The sequence below is a fragment of the Bos indicus x Bos taurus genome, chromosome 14 (genome assembly GCF_003369695.1).
Source record: "Bos indicus x Bos taurus breed Angus x Brahman F1 hybrid chromosome 14, Bos_hybrid_MaternalHap_v2.0, whole genome shotgun sequence".
NCBI classification, from domain to species: domain Eukaryota; kingdom Metazoa; phylum Chordata; class Mammalia; order Artiodactyla; family Bovidae; genus Bos; species Bos indicus x Bos taurus.
The window spans coordinates 81215261-81237652 of record NC_040089.1 but is presented as its reverse complement, the minus strand read 5'-3'; the positions used below and the strand labels follow the sequence as shown (position 1 = coordinate 81237652).

Here is a 22392-nt window from a genome sequence, read left to right as displayed (position 1 = left end):
TCGGGCTTAGTAGCTGTGGTGCACGGGCTTAGCTGCCCCTCCGCAAGTGGACTCTTCCTGGACCGGGGATCAAACCTGTGTCTCCTGCGTTGGCAGGTGGATGCTTATTCACCCGGCCACCAGGGACGTCCTGTGCTAACTCTTGAGACTCAGTGACTGACTTACTCCCACTGATACTAGGGCCCTGCCATTCCTCTGGCCCCTCAGAATTCCATATCTTCTACTTCTGCGCTTTGGAATGCAAAAGCATACTTTCCCTGCAGAGAACTACTAGGAAGACTACAATAGTAGTTCATAGTTTAAAAAAATGTTTTTTTGCTTATTTTCCTTTTGAAAACACCTTCCCTTCTCCCACAGCTGCATATTCTACTGAATTTGAGAAAGGGTTAGATTTTGCATTTAAATGCTCCTGGTCCCAGTGGGAAAGTTTTGTTTTTTTGTTTTATTTTAAATTCCCGATAACATATCAAGAAGGTACAATATTTATATTTCCATTTATTCCCTTTTCAAAATGTAGCCTCTGGGACACAAATGTTGAAAACTGTGCCTCTAGATAAAGCAAAGGAAGAAATACTCAGATTAAAGGTGAGAAGGCCAAATGGGTGTCTTCTTAGCTAATTTCTTTCAAGCTGTGCAGTTTGACTCATCTCTGAGGAAATGTATATTACTTTCAGATTCCCAGTGGGAAATGAAAAATTATGATTTCCACTTCTCTGAATTAATGAGAAACTAGTTTTATGATGTCTGTTTCCTGACTCTCCCCCACTTTTATAGCGCAGGAGGCTCCTTTTCATGTATCTTCCTTTGGACCAACATTTTACTGCGCTTTTTTTCCTCTGTAATTACTAGATTTAACTTCAGGGTTCTGAAATATAATATATACATATAACTTGCAAAGGAACTTTTATAGCTGCTCATGATCTGATTTAACTTCAGAAACTTTATGCGTTCAGTCTCATACTGTTTGCCAGACCTTTGACAGACCAGCTTCATCACTGCTAGGATTCTTTCCTTTAAGATTTAAAAAACTTTTTTTCTAAATTTTAAGTATTCTCTCTTATTTGTTTACTTTTTGCACTTTTCTGGTCAGGTTCCCAATTTTCTTTTAGAAAATATGGCCAACATGACTTTTACCAGGAGCAGGGAGAAATCACTTCTCTTGCAAGAAATCAAGAAAGAAAGAAAAAATTTTGCCTTTAATTTGTCTTCACAGTTCATTGTCGTTGTTTTCGTTTTTTTTAACAATTGGTTAATTTTGTTTCTCTAATTACCGAGATGTTGTCACTGTAAAAATTTTAAGTACAGAAAAGTATACAGAACCAACAGTCCTGATTTTGCCACCAGGATAATTTCAGCACACATCTGTCATCGCTCCCAGTGCCCATTCCTTATACCTTTGTGAAGACTCCTTTGGTGATCTCTCCCCTGAGGGTTAGGAAGCTGAAAGTTACTCATAGGGCTTCCTGTTGCTCAGATAATGCCAACCTCAGCATGTATCCCACAAGACAGCTTCTGAAAGTGTAGGGTCATCTCTTGACAAAACTGTATTTAAAAAAAAATTTCCATTAGAAAACCCCGGGTTTATCTCACACTTCACGTCTACCAGATATTGCTTAATACAACTTCCTTGGAAATGAGGCACCAGATTTTCTAGGAAGTTGCTTGACTATGATGCATTAAGCTTATGTCTCTGAAATGAAAATAAGTATGCAAAAAGATCACTTAATATAAGAAAAAAAGACTTCCCAGATAGAGCTCGTGCTAAAGAATCCGCCTGCCAATGTAGGAAACACAAGAGACGCGGGTTCGATCCCTGGGCCAGGAAGATCCCTTGGAGGAAGGCACAGCAACCCACTCCAGTATTCTTGCCTGGAGAATCCCATGGACAGAGGAGCCTGGCGGCTATAGTCCATAGGGTCACAAACAGTCAGACACGACTGAGCACAATATCAGAAACGGACCTCTCTGGAATCTGAGGTGGTTTGGGCGCCTGCAGGATGTCCAGCACTCAGTTTGAGTTCATCTTCTTGCTCGTGGAGGCGCTGGCACAAGGCTGAATGATGAATGAATGAGGACCCACTTGAGTCTTCATTGGCCTGGGGATACCCGGAAATGCCGGCGTTGACTTGTAAAGTGGAAGAGGCGGGCGTGCCTGCTAAGTCGCTTCAGTCTTCTCTGACTGATATTTAGGACCAACCCCCTGGGTGGCGCTCAGCGCGGTCTGACGTCCTGACGGCTCTGGTCCATCCCCGCGGGACATGGACGTCCCTTCTTTCATGCTGATGATGCCTGTCGGCAGCTCGGGCCTCCTTGAGTCTGAGAGCGTGTCTGCCCTGATAAGTCCCTCCCTCGCTCGCCCTGCAGCAGCTGTGCTGTGGGAGCCCTGGGGGTTTGCAGTGCTCCCCAGATAATTCTCCTGGGCCAGGCGTTCCCGACCTTCCTGAAACTGTGGCCAAACTTCTGGATGCTCTGCACCTCCAAACTGCCCCTCCCCCGCCTCCAAAGCAAAAGTTTTAACTGGAGTAAATAAAACACTGTCAAAATGTGGAGATGCTGAAACAAGAAAGGAGGGGGATCGCAACTCCTGGACCATTTTTGTTTGGTCTTTTGAAAACCCAAGCCATGCTGCTTTTTTCTGTTTGCCTCCTAAAGCGAAGGGGTTTCTTCTTCCAAACTTCTGTCCAGTGGGACACAGGCATCCTAAATTGTTTTCAGTGTCCTGAAATAACTCGATTATCTTCATATCCATTATTGCATAATAATTAAGATGAAAATTGATCCAGTGTTTACCAAATGCTAAGACACCATTTTTAAGGACTTTGCACATATTAATTCATTACAGCTTAGAATAATCCTATGTGCTAGGTAATATTATCTACATTTTAAAGAAATGTTGAGGCCTTAAATAACTTCCTGGAGGATCACATGGCTGGTAAGCAACAGAAGCAAAGCATAAAATCCAAGTAGTGGTCCCCACCGTCAGGTTCTTAACTGCCATAACTTCTGTCCCCCACAGCATGAGCTAGGAAGAATATATACATATATATATAGATATATATATATGTACACGTGTGTGGTAAGTCACTCAGTTGTGTCTCACTCTGCAACCCTATGGACTGTGGCCCACCAGGCTCCTCTGTCCATGGGATTCTCCAGGCAAGAACACTGGAGTGGGTTGCCATTCCCTCCTCTCCAGGGGATCTTCCTGATACAGAGATCGAACCTGTGTTTCTATGTCCCCTGCATTGGCAGGCGGGTACTTTACCATTTGCGCCACCTGGGAAGCCCATATACTACGTCTATGTATATATATTTGCATATGTTTTATATCTATACTCTATCTATTTATCTACATATTTTTGGCCACGCTATGGGGTACGGGGGATCTTAGTTCCCAGACCAGGGATCAAACCCACACCCCCTGCTGTGGAATTGCAGTCTTTACCACCGGACCACCAGGGAAGTCCCTGAAAAGAATATTTTAGAAGACTTAACGACATGCTTGGGTCACCTAACTTATCCCAGGAACTCACTCCTAAAATTCCATTTACCAAAAAGCTAAGTAAAAGGTGCAAGCAGAAATCCAGAATAAAAAATAATCCTCCCCCCACCCCCGTTTCATTCACCTCTTTGAAAATAAAACAAGGCAAAGCTGGGTTCCGCAATCTGGGCATCTGTGTGCCAAATTGGGGTTCTCCTCTGTAGGCTTTCAACACTCAGGGAAACATACGGTCACTCGAGGTCCTTTGATGAGCAGAATTCTGCCATATAAGTGAAATGTTGAAAACAATGATCAGAAGGGACAGGTACAGAAGAGACTCGAGATGAAATAAGGGTTGTTTTTTTTTAAAGCCACTGTAATCATAGTAGAGCTTGAAAGCTTTTGCAGAGAATGTATTGAATAACATTTATGGAAAGAATAATTCTGACTTCCAGATGTGAAAAAAAAAAGTTGCAAATATTGGGAGATTTATGGTAGGGTATGGGTAAAGTTTAAAATGTCTGAGCTAATATACTTTAAAACCTTTTCCTTCTTTGACCAAAAGTCAAAACATGTTCTAAGCCTCTTATATTTTCCTCATTAGCTATGGATTACAGCCACGAAGCAAGGGGTGATCGCTGGGACATTCTTCTGGCCTGTGTAAGTTACCTCTATTTTGTCAATGTTTGTAAAATTACAGTTATGATTCAGTTTAAGAAACATTCATTCAATTTTATTTCGTTTAAATGTGAATGTTAGTGTAGACCAACTTATGAGTGTTTTCTGACTCAAGACAACCCTCCAGGTACTTTGCGGGGGATCCTCTCTCTCTCTCTTTTTCCCTCTCAATTCTCTTTCCCTCACCCGTCTCTCTTTTCCCCCATCTTTTCTTAACAGAATGGAAAGAGGATTTTTCTCTTCCACATCTAGTCATCCTTTAGATTCTTCTGTTCCTGTTTGTAGATTTTTGGTAACTTGGCACCTAGGGAATGTATATTTCTCAAACCATTTATTGCTGTGATTTGAGTTATCATTTTCTATAAATGTATTACAACATTCTATATTTATTTTGGTTCATAATTTTAAAGATCAAACGTGTTGTTGAACAGCTGATGTAGTAGTCCAGAGATTGGAAACTTCAGACAGGAGACCAAGAGGAAGTCTCTGTTTCCCCCTCATTTTCCTACTAAGCTCCAGGGTTTCCTTAATAAAAGAAAAGAAACTGCTTCTCTTCCCCACAGAGGTGATGGGGCCGATTAGTAATGTTCATGAAACAGTCTTAAGATGAAACTTACCTAATAAAAGTGTCAACATGTTGATTATGTTTGAGGTTCCTTAGTAAGAGAAGGAATCTGTTTCAACTTTCATGGGAATTTTGTTCCCACTGAGATGTTCTTTCCATCTTGTTTTTTTTTTTAAACCACCTAAAGCTGTTTCCATATTTGCCTCTTATGCCGTAACAAAAATCTGACTATTCTGTAATAGTAGAGTGCTGAGAGCAATCACAGGTTCAGATTAATCCAGAATGGTACCGTCTATATTCTCAAAATTCAGGAAGAAAGGTAGCTTTTTCAGATTTGAAGAGCTAAATTGAAATTGGGTTTGGTGATTTGAAGCTAAGACAGAGAGTATCTCTTAAAAGTCTCCCCCTCTCCTCCCCGCCCCCCCCCTCCCCCGCTCCTTTTAAAAAGAGATCTTCTTGGCTGAGAAAATGTGCATGTTAGAAGTGACATGTTGATTTATCAGCTTAATCTTATGCATAACATTTTTTAACCCTTGGCAGTCATTGATGCTTATAGAAGTGATTTCTTCTTCTCCAGAACATATTTGGCTGGCAGAATGGAGAGGCACCAACAGTAGAATTAATACTTAGTCCTCACCCTTACCCCCCAAAACTGCTGCAGAGCTTCATTGAAAAGGCTTAGTGTTCTGGTTCTCGATGGTAATTTTCTCCACCCATTTCAAACCTTATAAGAAGGTAGCTTTTGTGTGCTCCAAAGACGCCTGTAGTTTTGCTTTGCTTCTCAGACTGTTCTTCTTTTATCTCTATCTTGGAAGTGACTTGGCTTCATTTTCTTTCTTTTAAAAAAAAAAATGTCTTTAGAACTTAAAAAAAATGGTCACACTTCTAGGTATTTATTGGAATATATGTCAAGGAAATCTACACATCATCCATACTGAAAATTTTTAAATTTAGGCAGATTCAAACGATAGCCTTAGACCTTTGACAGTCATCTTTCTAACCTGGTTCCATCCTGCAGCCTAGAATTAGCCTTGCTTTTCAAGTGATAGTATTTCATTTCAGAATCATGCTCAGCTGTGTCTCCATTATGTTCTTTTCTGTCGACTCATGCTCAGAGCAGTAGTTCCCCTTGTGTATGGGTCTCAGATTGATTCCAGTCCCAGCTCTGCTGTGCAATAGGTTGCTGACCCTGGACAAGGGTTGTAATCTCTTGACAAACCAATGTCTTCATCTGTAAATGGGAATGGTAGTGTCTTTACCCTAGGGCATCATGAAGATAGAATGAATTAACAAATGGTACTTGTTTTCTTATGCACATTATCTCTTTCAACAATGACCAGACAATGGCTATCTATATATGACCTAAGGTAATTTGTTCCCCTTTAGCACTAAATTCCTCATCTAGTTCATCTTCCTTTTTTTTTTTTTTCCTATTTCCTTTTCTTCTTCTAACATGTCTAATGTTCTTAGTCTCATGAGAAATTCTGTATCAACCAGAAATGGTGAAGACAACTGCATGAATCCCTTTCTGTTTGGAGTACCTGCTTCCTTTGTCAGATCTGTTTGTACTGTGTCTGCATCAGATTTTAAATGTTCATGGCTCGGGGCCATGTCTTTTCTAGTCTCTGAGGCTTTTTCATAAATGCAGTCTTAGATCTACAGGGAAACTTGGAGACCACTCTGTGTGACTCCCCATGTCTGTGATCAGAACGCCGAGGCTTAGAGAGGTGAAGTGTTGTGCCCAGGGTCATGGTTTCAGCGGATACGCAGAGCCCCACATGCTCATCTCATGTCTTACCACGGGCATGCCTTTGCCCAGAAAAGGATGATCACCTGCTTATCTCTCCAGGCAGAGAATGGTAACTCTTCCGTATTGGTTTTTTTTTCGGTAGGGGTATCTTGTATCTTTATTTATATTCACACAAATGCCTTGAATGTAATATGCTTTTAACAGATATTTCATGAGTGAGTGTATCGTTTCTGTGGGCCTGTGAATCCAGAGCTTCTCTGGTGGTCCAGATGGTAAGGAATCTGCCTGCAATGCAGGAGACCTGGGTTCAATGCCTGGGTTGGGAAGATCCCCTGGAGAAGGAAATGGCACCCCACTCCAGTATTCTTGCCTGGAGAATCCTATGGACAGAGGAGCCTGGCGGGCTGCAGTCCATGGGGTTGCAAAGAGTTGGACACGGCTGAGCAGCTGACACACACACACATGAATCCAGTCTATAACGATAGAAGCTCACGTTTTTTACTGTGCCAGACACGATTCTAAGTGCTTTACATTGGTTATCTCTTTTAATCCTTACAACCACCTTGTAAGATAGCTCATTTTAGAGAGCAACAAAAGGTTAAGTAACTTGCCAAAGTCACATCACCCATGTAAACCTCAGAGCTGATGTTTTTTCCCCTACTTGTCAAGTACCCCATCCAGAGAAGGCGTTTAAAGGGTGAGCATTCTGAGCTTGAAGCAAATTCTGTTAATCTGTATTTTTCCATTAGCATCAAGTGGGTCCATCAGAATCCATCTTTGTGACCTAACGCCAGTTCCGTAAAATAAAGCAGCTGGTAGGTAGGCAGTGGAGTAAGGCCCAGCGGAAAGACTGCGACACTCGCTTTTCTTTTAAGTTAGGAAAGAATTCAAAGTATGCAATTATTTTGTTCAGATACAGGGGATTTCTAAGGATGAGGAATTAAATACCTCAGGCGATTAAGCTGGCTTGGCTCTGCCTACTTCTGTTCAATTGTAGGATGTAATAAACACGATAATAAACACGATCACGCTTCTTCAGCAGCATTGGAGTCTGTGTAAGTGAGAACTTGTTTTATGGTGAACATGATTTTGTTGGGCTGGTAGGATAGTTCTGGACCGAGAAGCGGTTAGAGAGAGGAATGGCAGGCAGGCCCAGCGTCCCTCCGGCAAGGGTCGTGGTGGGGGGTCGGGGGGCAGACTCTGGGGGAGGCTGTTGAGTGGAGCTGCCGACGTAGCGGCCTGCCATGACTCCGAAGGGCTGTCTTTCCCCCGGCTAGCCCATGCTCGTGTCTGCCAAAACGGAAAGCTGAAATGGCTCACCTAGTATCCCATAATACATTTTTAATAGTTAATTTTTTAGAGCAGTTTTAAGATCACAGTGAAACTGAACAGTGGGAGCAAAGATTTCCCATATATTGGCTTGGCCCAAAAGTTCATTCGGGTTTTTCCAGAACATCTCATGGGAAAACCTGAGCAATTTTTTTGTCCAACCCAGTACCTCCATCCGCATCCCCACACTGGCACAGCCTCCCATGGTATCAACCTCCCCCAGCAGAGTGGAACCCTGGTTACAAATGATGAACCTCCACTGATACATCACTGTCACCCAGAGACCGCAGTTTATGTTAAGCTTCACTCTTGGCCACAGTCATTTCTACTATCCGCAGTTAGACTTGGGCTTCAGTTTAAATTTATTGTGAACATGCTCCAATGCCTCCAATCTTGGATGAGGGAGCAGAAAAGTATGTTATGCTTCTTGTTAGGAAAAGAATAAGCAAATTTCCCCATAAAGACATCACTCAGCTTGTGAGCATCTTAATGTAACTAAGTCATGATACAGTCCTATCATGCTAGCCGAGAGCTCTTGAAACGAGGGCCAGACTGAGGGTAATTATATTTCAACAGAGGAATGAGACTTAAACACAAAAGTCATTGTGGATGAAGATTATACCCTTTTTGTCAGTCTCATAATTATATGTGCCTATTCTTGATAGATTTTTTATAGAGCTAGAGGAGAATTTCCCGAATACCTTTCCTAACCCCTTATTTTATAGATGAGGAACTTAAAGTTTCAGATTCAACAGTGTTTCTTAAGTCATATAGCTATTTCGAGAGAGCATGGTGACTAATCTCGATCGTTAATGAAAAGAAGGACATTTGTCAGCACTTAGTATTTGCTGAGCTCTGTGCATGCCTTCTGCCTGTCTTGCCTCATTTCATCCTCACAACCAGGCTATGCAGTGTGCCTAACTATCATCTTTATTTTACTAATGAGTAAACTGAGAGGTCAAAGAAGTCTAGAGGTCAAGAGAGGTCATACTAGCGGAAGGCAGGCTGAGGATGTAAGTCCTGGTCCTTGGTGGCCACAGCTAACGGCTTTACCCACTAAGTGGCAAGGGTTCTGAGTCTAGGGTCCTTTTGGTCTGCAGCCAAGCCTCTCTGAGCAAGAGTTCGACTTGACTGTGAATCAGAGTTTCCAGTCTTGTCTTCTGTGGCCGAGGCTGAGCAACATGACCTGTGGCAAATAGAAATGGACATTTAAACACTAATTGGAAAAGGGATCTTTTACTTCAGTGAAGTGAAAACAGATGGCGGTAAGTAGAGAGCTTTTGGCCTGGGTGCAAGGGCAGGCGCTCGGCAGGCTGCAGTTGGTGGCAATGCCTCCTAACCTCATGCTTACTGGTTGCCGCCCACAGGGTGATCCCCCACGAGCGGAGAATACTGACCATCCTGCAGTGGCTGACCCTGCCGGACCACGAAAGGTCTGTCCCCTCCCCGGCTCCCCCCTTCTTGCTTGAGTGTGTTTCTGTCTCGGGGCGGAACTGGGTGAGTAGCTCGATGGACTGTGCAGTTGGAGCACAGCCGAGGTTTGCTGTTGTTACTGGTTTTCCTGTTCTGAGCCTTAAACAACCTCCCTAAGAGGGATTTAGGGCACAATGGACGTGGGTTATCGAGGACCGTTTAATTATATGAATTACTCCAGCTGTTAATCCTGGTCACCACAGCAGAGCTCGAGGGAGTTCTTGGCTTTGGTAAATAAACCAGCAGCATCCCAAGAATTGGGAAGCATGAAGACTGACTTTTGAAAAGGTTTTATTTTATCGAAGTGTAGTTGATTTACCATGTATTAGTTTTTACTGTCGGAGAAGGCAATGGCACCCCACTCCAGTACTCTTGCCTGGCAAATCCCACGGACGGAGGAGCCTGGTGGGCTGCAGTCCATGGGGTTGCTAAGAGTCGGACATGACTGAGCGACTTCACTTTCACTTTTCACTTTCATGCATTGGAGAAGGAAATGGCAACCCACTCCAGTATTCTTGCCTGGAGAATCCCAGGGACAGGGGAGCCTGGCGGGCTGCAGTCCATGGGGTCGCACAGAGTTGGACACGACTGAGCGACTTCCCTTTCACTTTTCACTTTGATGCACTGGAGAAGGAAATGGCAACCCACTCCAGTGTTCTTGCCTGGAGAATCCCAGGCACGGGGGAGCCTGGTGGGCTGCGGTCTACGGGGTCACACAGAGTCGGACACGACTGAAGCGACTTAGCAGCAGCAGCAGCAGTTTTTACTGTGCACAGTGGGTCGCATGTGTGTCACACACACACACACACACACACACACTCCTTTTCATGTTCATCTCCATTATGTTTATCACAGCACGTTGGCTGTAGTTCCCTGAGCTGTGTATAAACAATCCTGTGTAAGCAGTAAGGACTGCTCATCCATTCAGTAGATAATAGCTTGCATCCGCTAATCCCAAACTCCCAATCCAGAAGACTGATTATTTTCACGAATGGAGTTGTTCTTTCAGGCTGCAGATTGCATGGCCCCGTGAACTCTCACTGGGTTCTATTATCTTAGGGATCAAAGACCTGAGTTTGCATTCAGATTTTCCTTGTGAGTTTTTATTCCTGAAGGTGGTAACCAGGTAGTTACCACAGTGGGGGCGGTGTAGAGGGTGGTGGGTGTGGAAATAATAGAAAACAACAGAAAAACAAACAGTAAAAAGACTTTTTCCTTGGTAAGACTAACGGCGGTTGGGTGATTCACTTGATTTGCAAGGTTGTTTTGGTAATGTATAGGGATATGTGACATTCTTTATTGTGTGTGGTTTGGAGGAGATTCTGAACCTTCCAATTTTCCCGTAGGCCTTCAGTCTATGCCTTCTATTCCGAACAACCTGATTTCTCTGGACACAAGTATGGCCCCTTTGGCCCTGAGGTTAGTAGCTTATCTTCTGCCTGAGAGCCTGTGTCCCTGGGCCACCTCGCCCACTGACCTGATTTCAGGATTTGCACAAAGTCCCTTGGCGTGTTGGTGTGTGTACGGCGGATACAGAGTCAAGGAACTACAAGGGTGAAAACATTTACAAGAGTCTCAAACATGCCTGTTTCTCTTACAGGAACTTCATTTCAGATTGATTTGGTACGCAAGCATATCCTAAACTTGGTGTTCATAGGAGGGCGTTCCTGCCTTCCAGTTGGTGTTCATATATTCCAGCCACTTGGTGCTCATAGGTTCCAGTCCTGCAGGCATCAGTCAGAAGACGAAGGACCGCAAAGGGCTGGCCTTTGCTGTCACCAGGATAGGAGTGGAAAAGAATCTAGAGATGAAACCTACAAAACAAGGCCGTGCAACTGAATTCAACTCCCTTAGCAAGGTTGTGCGGTTCCGAGAGGATAGGTCAGCTCAGTGGCCTTTGCAGGTACAGGTAACCAGGAAAACACATTAGCACTGGACACGTTTTTATTTGGTAACCTTGGCAGAGGTACATACCTGTGAGAGCATCACAAGGATCAAGACTGTGGACGCATCCCTCACCCCCTAAGGGAAGCAAACTCTTAATTGAGACAAAACACTATTGAATGAATCTGTTTAGCAAAGCAGTGTGACACTCTGATAGCAAACACTCAGGAATCTTAGTAGAGCAGCTGGTTTGTAAGGTAGTATCCAGTAGAACTTCAGATTCAGGAGGTGGGAAAGGCATGTTGAGATTTTATTATGTTGTTCTTTTATCAAGTGATGGAAATTTTCCCAGTGCTCTAGCATAGATCATTTTAAAATATGATGGGATTTGGGAACCTAAATCTTTTAATATTTTAAATGTTTTCTACCACTTTTTCTTCCTGGGCTGGTGAGGTCTACATCAACATAATAAAACTTGATTTTAGATGAGAAATTATTTCACAAGCTCTTCAATGGTGGAAAATACCTCCTGTTCTCAGATAGCCAATGGCAGCACTGTTGGCTATAATTAAGTTTCCCGTGTTCAGCATAAGAATGACTAAGGAAATACAGATAAGTGTGTCTTGGCTTTACGTATTTTTGATCCAAATGCAGGATGTTTAAACAAAGGCAGTAAATACTGAGAACCATAAATACTTCTGGATACTTTAACATCAGTTCAGTGGTGGTTTCTTTAAGCACTGGAAGCTAGCAGCTATGTGAAACGTTCTTAGTTTGCCTTAAATCACTGAAGTCGTGTAAGTCCGATGCTCTTTTTCCTACTCCTTTGATGTTTAACCACTGTGCATGATTATGAAACACAAATGATACAGTGAGATAAACATCTGCATACATGAAACACAGAACTTATTCTTGCCAGAGCAAGCATGGCCGTTTTATCTTTAGGATGATTTTCCTTGAGATTAAAGTGAACAAAAGGAGCCGCATTTTATTAAGATGTTAAAAAAAATTAAAACCCAAGCCCTAAGCAGTTCCATGTGCCCTGTTTAAAGGTTCACTTTTGCTTGGATAATAGTATCCCTAAAAGACCCTGTAACAGAGGCAAACAGAGATGGGTGTAGCCATTCTTCAAAAGGCAAGAGGCTGGTACTTTAGGAGGCCTGCTCCAGTTGCCTGGCTGGTAAGTGAACTTGGAAATGGAACTTCTGACTCCCAGACCAGAAAACCATTAAACTTTCCTGTAGCACAGGAGATAAGCAAAGCGATCCATTAACAGCCGTGTTCAAACCACACAGAACATTTTCTTTATGTCAAAAGGTAGCTTTTTACAACACAGAGAAGGTATAATTCTTATAATTTTCATTTCCTTAAAACTTATAAGGCTTGGCAGTGAATGTTCTTTATCCACAGACATCTCTGGATTTCTCATATACATAGTTAAGTTATAATTACTTACTTGAAAGTGTGTGTGTGTTGATCGAGAAATGAATTAAAAGCTTTTTAAGTACCAAAAGGTGATAAACCATAATACAGGATGCTTTAATTGGCTGTAATGATGGTTCTAGGTTCAGGATTCTCATAAACATATAAATCTTTTTTCCTCATTATTTCTGAACTGAGTTAGAAGGATTCTTGCTATATTCTTTTTAGTATTAATGCTTCTTATAACCGGGATATTCCCATATATCCACTGGGTAAAGCATTTATGATGAGATGTTGGAATGTACCTTCTGTTACGGTAACCTGAGAACTTGATCATTTTCTTCCCTTAAGAGGAAAAGGGTATTTTCAGATTTCAACTAATTCTCATTTGGTTCTAGAAATCTTATTTTTTACTGAAAGAAACACAAAACAGTTTATACTCTTTAAACATGAAAGCAAAGCCAGAAAACCCTCTTTTATGTGTGTGTGGTAGACAAAATTGGTTTATCTGCCGAGTAATCCATATCTCTCGCTTGTCTTAATAGAGCATTGCAAAGACTATACTAGCTGAGAGATTATTGCTGAAATCAGTAGCCTGCTGTCTTTTACATCTACTGAGAATATACCTTGCATCTGAAATTCAGTCACACTGACTCAACCTGGCAGCGTGCTGTGTGCTGCAGTACAGCAGACATGGTGCTTTCTGCGCCTAATATTTGAGTGTACCTTTTTTCAGGATGATTCGAGAGGTTATTAAATGAGGTGACCACACGTGGGGCTTGTAGCTCCAAGCAGTGACATATCGCTCCTGGTTTCATAGTGTAATGGTGAATGTTCTGAAAACATGCTTGCTTTTGGTTTTTGGCGCAACCTTTTCCTCTTTGACCTTCTGTGCTTCTCTCCGTGACTCTTGGTTCGGCTGCTCTTCAGGCCCGGAGGCAGAGCTTTGGCTGGCTAGTTACTACCTTCAGACGGCAAAGTATCCTTCTGAAAAGCAGGGAAATGTGCCCCCTCTCCTTCCCATCCTTTTAATAACCTCAGGCTCAGTCTTCTAAAGTCAGACTAAAGTATGGCTGGTCAGTGAAAACTTAGCTTCCGTCTACCGCTAACATTCGAAGGAGATACGTGCCGTATAATCCCTGGATGGAAACTCATTTTGACTAAATCCCCTGCTGCTCCTCTAACCCCCTGCAGCCGGAAGGGCTCGTTTCTGGAGTCTTTGGAATGTTGAGGTCTCTTGCAAATGGCCGAGGGTCTGATGGGCAGACTTGAGCGCTAGCTGAATGTGTTTGGTGACCATGACATGGTAAACTCTCTTTTTTCCTTTTGCTTCTCATCTCATGGGGACTTGGCTAAACTGGAAGCATTTAAAAACAAACCAGCAAACCAAACCGGAGTCTGGGGAGGTGCTGTGTCTGCCCATCCTCTGCAGGAGAGAGAGGATGGGACGGCAGTGTCTCTGCAGTGCTTGCTCTGCACACAGTGACGCCGCATGGCACCCGCGCCCGGGGGCACACTAACATCGCTCCTCCTTTGCCCCTTCTTGCATCCGAATGATTCTCAGAACAGTCCCCCCGAGAGAAATCAGCTAGGTAGGTGGCAGGCCTTGCTGCTTTAATTCACCTTTGCACCATCCACAAATCAGGGGCTTGTTTTTCTCCAGTATTTGGAAGTCCCAAAAGGTTATCTTCTTTCCTCAGTTTATGTATCAGCCTTTAACGCCCAAGAGATTTTCAAAACAAGATGCGTAGTACAGTCGCTACCTTCCAGACCACCACCAAGAGGGGAATTTCTAACAGAAAGAGGATAAGTAGACTCTTTCTTGATATAGATATACTAAGACGAAGAGATCTTGATGACTTTTTGCATTTTATCTAATTTTATGAGATAATTTTTTTTAAATGACAGTTCTATTTATGATTATTTCTTGGCTTGGAGTACCTCTCTACGAGAAACGTAAATTATCAGTGGGAAACTCTCTGCTGATTTGTGGAAATATCAGTATATTCATGACCAAGGAGGACTGTTTGGTATTTATGTTTCATTTCATCCTTGGTTTAAATTTTTTTTTCCTGATCCTTTCCAAGGACGGTGACAGTTGCATGGATATATTTGGTGGTCTGAACAGATACCTGTCCGAATCTGAATTGAAACTACCTCCATGAATCCCTCTGCACCTTGAAATGACTGAGTGATTAGTATTTATTTTTCAGCGAGTACTTTATAAATGGAGAGTTTTTCATAACCAAGGACCAGCCTCTCCATGACGCAGGAGTTGTGGAATACAGAACTCTGTGTCACCTTCAGGGGTATCCACAAGTAGGCTCCTCAGCCAAAAGAGATCCACACGACCAGATCCTCTTAAATTATATTCTTGTTCTCAGTGAAGAAGCTATGCCAGCAGCATCGAGTTCAATTTAGGAGGCTTCTCTCTGTAGAGTTCCCCAAATCGTCCCTCATACCGATTTCTTTTTTAATCACTTCAGAAGGAGTCTTAGTTTGCTTTTTGTTTTTTAACTAAGACTTCACTAACCCTAGATGGCAAAGTGTGAGCTTTATTATCTGACCCAGAGGGACAGACGGCTTCTGAGTCCACACATCTCTATCCGCCAGTACAGGAGAGTAGTTATGGTTCACCTTTTACTCCGGCTAAGAGACCTAAGAGGAAGGTTACCCCTAAGAGGAGACAGGAAAGACCAGTTACTCCTCCAAAGAAAAGAAGAAGAAAAGTACATAGGATGGATCATTATGCCGCGGAAGCTCGTCAGGACAAAGTAAGTTTATCCATTGTTCCAAAGCTTTGTGGCGGGCAGCCCTGGAGGTTCCCTTCAGTGCCTTGGTTTGAAAATCAGCTGAATGCATTTCAGAAAACATTTGGTGCGTCATCCTTGGCTTTGAGTCCAGAAGAGTCTAGTACTTCAGAGGTTATCACTCATGTGAAGCGTTCTTGAACTCTCAGCCAAAAACAGACACCCTTCTATTTTCTTTAGAGTTAGTTGCCCCCAAACTAGTATGAACATTTGGCTTAAACGAGTGTTAAGAGAGCTGTTGGTTTTGCTTGCACTTTTCCACAGAATTTGTCACAGTTGTTTGTAACCTTGGTTCTTGAGAACAACCCATCAAGGTAGTTGGGGAAATCCTCAAAGACAGTGTAGATTAGAACTCAATAGAGTACTGGATTAAGTTAGCGGCCTGTTCCGAGTTCAGAGGCAGTCTTAGGTGACAGACGGAAGGAGGTGAAGCAGGAGAGAGGAGACAGTGGGTGGGTAGAGGCGGGCGCATCTCCTTGTAGAGATGTGGGCCGTGTGTTCTCTCTGCGTTACCTTCACAACAGCCTCTAGGTGTTACTTTTCCAGACACCTTCAGATCCCGCCAAGGCACTATCTTATTTATTGTTTGAACTGATCACTGAGAAGCAGGTTCTGGGTTTTAGCCTGAGTCATCTTGTTGACCAAAGAAAATTAATCTGTTGCCAGGGGTTGATAGAGGTTGTGCATTTGGTATTTCTTTGTTTAAGTGAAGGTCTTAGAGAAGAGCATGGTTTCCTCAGAAGCAAACGCCACTGTCTACCCTCCATTAGTCAGATTATGCTGCATACATCGCTCTGAAACTTTCACTTGTGACTTACTCCTTGGGACAGAATTTGAAATACTGACTTCTGTCATAAAGGAAAACAAATTTACACCTTGACTTTACTGATGACATGATATGAGGAAAGATCTTGAGTCCTCTGAGAAGATGCCAATGGAAGATAATATTATGTGTCTGAGGAAAGATGATATGCGGATCCCTTCTGTTCTTGTCAGAGACATCTTGAGTGGATGTGTGTGAATGTAGCTCAGTTGTTGGAGTCAGCTAAAGTACTGTCAGGGGTTTGGCTGATGGGGTGTTTCTTGAAAATCTTTCTATTGCCCAGAGCTGTGAGGGACATCCCCAGTACCTCTAATACGTGGGGGCATTCATGCTATGGGGCTTCCTTAGTGGCTGAGACAGTAAAGACTCTGCCTGCAATGCAGGAAACCAGGGTTCAATCCCTGGGTCAGGAGGATCCCTTGGAGAAGGGAATGGCAACCCACTCCAGTATTCTTGCCTGGGAAATCCCATGGACAGAGGAGCCTGGCGGGCTACAGTCCTCAGGGTGGCACAGAGTCGGACACGACTGAGCGACTAACTGTTTCACTTTCATGCTGTCAGAAACTTCCATTTGAAGCAAGAGCATGAGAGACGAGTTATGATTCTTACGCTTTGGAAATGTTCTTTGGAGAACTGAGTTTTCATTTTTCATTAGGCTAAATAAGAAAATTTCTAGAATAAGGTCAGTGATTCACTTCTGTTTAAGTTTGAACTCTTGTAGATTTGTATTTTACTCGTAATCAGCCTGAAAGGGACTAAATTGAGAAGGAGTAGCTTGTTTCCTGAGAGAGGCCCTTCTCTTGAGAATCTGTTGTCAGAAATTGACAGTTAAGTTTTTTTTGGAACACTAGATGGGTCTCATCGTGTTAATGATGCTCTAGTTCGGCATCGTTAGTGAAAGGTTACCATTTAACCTCAGAGCTGCTTTTGATTCCCTTGGCCTCCATCTTCTTTCCATGGTTCAAAGCCTAAGTGATTTCACTCAGGGGTCAAGAAGCTTAAATTGTCCATCTGATTTTCTGCTCACTCTCAAAAATTCTTGGATGTAAAGAACATCATTATATTTTAGAAAGGCCATTTTATTTCTAAAAAGAGAATTGCCCTTAATATTTAAATTTTTGTATCAAAGAATCTTGAAAGGGATTGGATGAGGAGAGGTTTAACTTTCCTTAAAGAGAACAACTACAAGTGCTTAGACCAGGTTTCCATTTAGAATGACAGGAAAATCTCCCTAGACAAAGCTCTGCCTCTGGGCCTGAAGTTTCCTTTCCAGCATGTTTAGAAGATCTTTGAGATACTGAAAGGGAAAAAAAAAACCTTCAGGGACTAATTTGCTCCTTTTTCCAGATGACGAATCCTCTGAGGGACATTGACAAAACCGTGGGGCAGTTAATGGATGGATTGAAGCAACTGAAGCTGCACCGCTGCGTGAATGTCATCTTCGTTGGAGACCATGGTGAAACTTTCTTTCTTTATCTAAATAGATAACATTTCTGATGGTGTCGGGGAATCCCAGAAATCCCAGGTTGTATTCCACTTCTTCCTTCCCCCTTTCTTTAGGATGGGGAAAGAAATTGGACCGTGACTCAAAACTATGAGATGACCTGAGATAACCCTTGTGTTCATGTCAATCAAAACCAGGGACTTCCTGTCCTTTCTTCCAAAATCTGTCTCTTATTAAAAAGTTGCAAGGCATTCCCTGGTGGTCCAGTGGTTAGGACTTGGTGTTTTCACTGCTGGGCCCAGGCTCACTCAATCCCTGGTCAAGGAGCTAAATCTCATAAGTCTCGCAGTGCAAAAAAAAAAAAAAAAAAAGAGTTGCAGACAGTTCACTTGTGATGGTAAGAGTTTTCTCTATGAATATGACATATCATTGCCAGTCACACCCTATACATGGCTAAAAAATCTAAACATGATGAAAAGGTGGAGACATAGGCTTCTGCTATAGAAGTGGCATATAAGGGAAATTATTTCCCTGCATTCACTGAGTGAATTCTAGACCCAAGCCAGAAGACCCTGTTTCAGCAGAGATGACTGTTAAAGAGAGGAAGAAACGGTTTAGGAAGCAGTTTTCTAAATCACTGTATAAAGGAGAAAAATTCATGGATCAAGAGCATCATAAACATTGTATGTTGATAGAGCTGGGGGAGGGATGCATCATAGAGCATTCTTCACAGGTTTGCAGGCTGAGTTCCAAGAATGCCTCCTGCATTCCAGAACTAGCAATTTGAGACCGTGACTCTGGAAAATGGGCTGCTCCCTTCTAGGAGGGTTTAGAAGAAGAAAATTGGTTGAGCCGGTGGTTCTGTTAAGATTGGGCAAATAAATCTCCCGAAACTGCTACTCTGGGCCTGAAGTTTTCTTTACAGAATGTTCTAGAAGATCTATGAGAATTAAAAAAAAAAGGAGCCCTGGGATTAATTTGCTCTTCTGCAGGGACTAAACATGACTGTCTGCAGAACCATGCCCCAAGAGTTTGACTTGGTGGAGAGCTGCAGAGAGGATAGAGAATTTGGAGCCTGTGACACAGTTGATTCAACTTAACTCAGAGGTGTCGAGGACATTTGGTCACATGGTGGAGCCAGATGTCTAAGAAGTAGATGGCTTCCAGTGAGTCACCACTGGAGCCTTGTAAAAGTCTTGGCTAGATAAAATTCGTGTCTTGCTGGTGGGAAGCCTTCTGAAATGGCTTAGCTTCTCTTTCTAAGAAGGTAACATTGTCTGGCGTTTCAGAGTCCGAGCTTTGGAGTGAGAATGGGTTGCGTTGGAGTTCAGATTACACTGTACCACTTAAAACGCTCTCCAGCCTCCTCATCTGTAGGAGGCTATTCTACAGCCTCCTCATCTGTAGAATAAGAACATCGACCCCACATCCAGAGTTAGCCTGGAGGGTGGAGGGTGATGATGCTTGAGAAGCACGTTGAAAGCAAGAGAGATGCTTCACCACTGGGGTGGCTGAAGTGACTTAGAAAGGGAGCAAATGGAAGATTGTTCTAGTCTTCCGTTCATATATACTTAGAGACTTGCCCTTCCTGGATGAACATTATTGTTTAGTCGACATTATACGTGAGTGCCTGCTCAGTGGCTCAGTCGTGTCCAACTCGTCCAACTCTTTGGGACTCTATGGACTGTAGCCCACCAGGCTCCTCTCTCCATGGAATTTTCCAGGTGAGAATACTGGAGTCAGTTGCCATTGCCTTTTCCAGGGGATCTTCCCGATCCGGGGATTGAACCTGTCTTTTGCGTTGATAGGCAGATTCTTTACCATTGAGCCACCTGGGAAGTCCTTAGTAGACATTGTACTAGAGCATATAGCTGTTTATTGTTTGAATTTTTCTTCCAGAGATTTTAAATGTTAAAAGGCAAATCTATAGGCCTTGTGCTATGTTGGGATATATTTTTCTATCTATATTTTAAAGCAGTCTGGGGTATTTTTAATTTTTTTTTTCCATAAGGATTGTATACATAGATTTTTCTTTGAAGATCATGGTTACTTCCTTCCAGTTTGTATTAAAAAAAGGAAGGGGTCTGAATCTGGGATCCCAGAGGCAATAATTTAAATTTTACTAGATCAGGACCACTCTATATTTATTTATTCCAGAACCTTAAGGTATCCTTTAAAAAAATCATTTATGTTCCCCCTCTTAAAGAATATTCAGATAGTGGATTGTACAAAGCAATATATTAAACCTTTCTAGCTTCATCTCATCTCGTAAATTCTGAAATGACGATAAAGTTCTCTTCCAGCCTCCGTGATTTGTCATTCTAAAATTTGAGTTTCTTTTTATTTATTTATTTTTTATCATTGATCAAGGCATTTTTTTCTGATGAGAGGCAGGTAGCAAATCATTGGTGGGCAGATAGTATTTGTTGATTTAAGAAACTCACCACCTAGACCCTTTTTGTGTTCTCGTTGCTGGCTTCAGCTGAACTGGTTGCACTGTCTACGCGTTATTTTGTTTTTCAGTTTGGGTGGTCGCTGGGATTGACCTTCTTCTTTCTCTCTCTTGTTTCCAGTATTGTTTATTCAGTAACATCCAAGGCCACCAGTGAAGGCAGAATGAGGATTATGTACTCAAGTCGGGAGCTGTATTAGAGAGAGAAGAGAGTTGGAAAATGAGATTTTTGTAAAAGAGACACAGGACTATACATTCCAGTGATTTGCATCACTCCCAGCTAGAAAGAGTTTAAAGCGATTTGGGATTTTTTAATGAATATATCTTCTTCGTAATGATCTTTTTTTTTTAAAGACCGTGGTTGCTTCCTTTATCTGGTTGTTCTTGCTGAGTGACTTAAAATGGTAACTGAGACGATGCGTTTTCAGCCTTCTGGTGCTGCAAGATGATACTGCTCAATCAAAGTCTGGTGAAAAGATTATATAAAGAAGCACTAAAAAATCCAAAGTCAAGTTAAGAAATCTCAAGAGAGGGATCCTCACATTCACTTGTGCCTGAATATTATCTTTAGTGTCTGTGTTGAGATTTTAATTTTAAAATTGCCTGAAAATACTTTTTCCCCCTTTCCCATAGGAATGGAAGATGTCACATGTGATAGAACAGAATTCTTGAGCAATTACCTGACTAATGTGGATGATATTATTTTAGTGCCAGGAACTCTAGGAAGAATTCGACCCAAATTCAACAATCATGCTAAATGTAAGTTGACTCTTAAAACACTAAGTTTTTAAAATGGTAACATAGTGGCCTGAGAAGGGGCTTGTTCTCTGAAGCTGGACTATTTGGGGCAAAGCCTGGCTTTGCTATTTCTTAGCCGAGTGAACTTGAATAAGTCACTGAAACTCTAAACCTCAGTTCTTTTGTTTTTTAATCTGAGGGGGAAAAAAAGTGGTGATAACAAACGACTAGCTCATTGGGCTGTTGTGAAAATAGACCTATGGGCATCACTTAGAGTGGTTCCTGGGCCCTGGTAGCATTATATAAATATTTGCTCTTGTTTTTATCATGTGGAAAATACACTTAATTTGAGGCATGTGTATAACCATAAACTTCTGTTTACAAGAGAAGAACTTTCCAACCAAAGGCTCAGGCTTCCTCTTTAGCTGAAGCGAGGGTGTCCATGACAGGGTTAGAACCGTCCCCAGAGCCTGGAGCTTCCTGGGAGCCTGGATGAAGGGGATCTCCTCACCTTATGGAAAGTGATTGACAGAACCCAGCAGGGGAAGCTATGAAGCCCTTGAAAAGCGGCAGCTGCTCTGAAAGACTAGAAATAAAATAAACAGGCATGATCTTCTCGCTTCTGTTTTGCACACTGGGGTTGTGATAAGTCACCAAGGAGAACTTTGCTGCTGCTGCTGCTAAGTCACTTCAGTCGTGTCCGGCTCTGTGTGACCCCATAGATGGCAGCCCACCAGGCTCCCCATCCCTGGGATTCTCCAGGCAAGAACACTGGAGTGGGTTGCCATTTCCTTCTCCAGAGGAGAGCTTTGACTTGTGGGCTAAGAGGCTTTAGATGTTGCCCCACCATCTAGCTTTGGAGAAGTCTGTAGTTTTATTAGAGACATGCTGCATTTTGGAAAGAAAAAAAAAAATCCTTTAGCATTTTTAGCCTTGGGAATAAGAAACCATTGGCACCAAGCAGAAAGCTTTGGAAAATTAAAGTTTTTCCCAAACGATGTTCCTGAGTCAACACAAACGGGAAGCGTTCCAAGGTCAGCTCCAGGCAACGTTGAGAAATAAACAAAGTGTGGGTGTCTCTGCCCTCTCTTCTCCGTGCCTTCTCGGTCCTCCGTGTCCTCTCTTCTCTGCTCATTTGAGATAGGTTGGCCCTCGCCAGAGTGACCGGCGGGTGCCTCCTTGATTTGGTATTTGCTTTCTAGGGCTTATGCAAGAGACGTTTTGTCTAAAGATATTCAAGACACCTCTAAAAGTAATAGGAAGGTTATTTTGGGGGGAGGGGAAGAAAAACTGTCCTGGGGCCCGTGAAATGGTAACTACCAATAATTAAACGTCTTGTATCTTAAAAAGCACACCCATTCACTTTGTGAGAGACCCCAGGGCAAGCTGGGTGAGAGCACAGACAGCGGTGCTGGGCTGTGTGGGTTCGAGTCTCTGCCGGCTGCCTCACCCTGTGACCTTGGGCAAGCTTCCTCAACACTGAGCCTTCGTCTCCTCACCTGTAACATGATTACTGGGAAGGGCAAATGGGAGATTCTCTACT

At 42.7% G+C, this 22392-nt stretch overlaps 1 protein-coding gene across 10 annotated transcripts in view; it reads left to right on the top strand.

Annotated features, from left to right (window-relative positions):
• ENPP2 (ectonucleotide pyrophosphatase/phosphodiesterase 2) overlaps window positions 1-22392 on the top strand; it is a 135458-nt gene that overhangs the window by 72949 nt on the left and 40117 nt on the right. For 5 of the 10 annotated variants that reach the window (XM_027561673.1, XM_027561668.1, XM_027561672.1 and 2 more), the window contains exons 9-14: window positions 4086-4141; window positions 9171-9236; window positions 10623-10695; window positions 15201-15356; window positions 17563-17671; window positions 20745-20870. In XM_027561673.1, coding sequence (XP_027417474.1) covers window positions 4086-4141; window positions 9171-9236; window positions 10623-10695; window positions 15201-15356; window positions 17563-17671; window positions 20745-20870 — 586 coding nt within the window. The remainder of the gene's footprint in view (window positions 1-4085; window positions 4142-9170; window positions 9237-10622; window positions 10696-15200; window positions 15357-17562; window positions 17672-20744; window positions 20871-22392) is intronic. The other 5 variants (XM_027561677.1, XM_027561674.1, XM_027561678.1 and 2 more) reach the window with 1 other exon arrangement.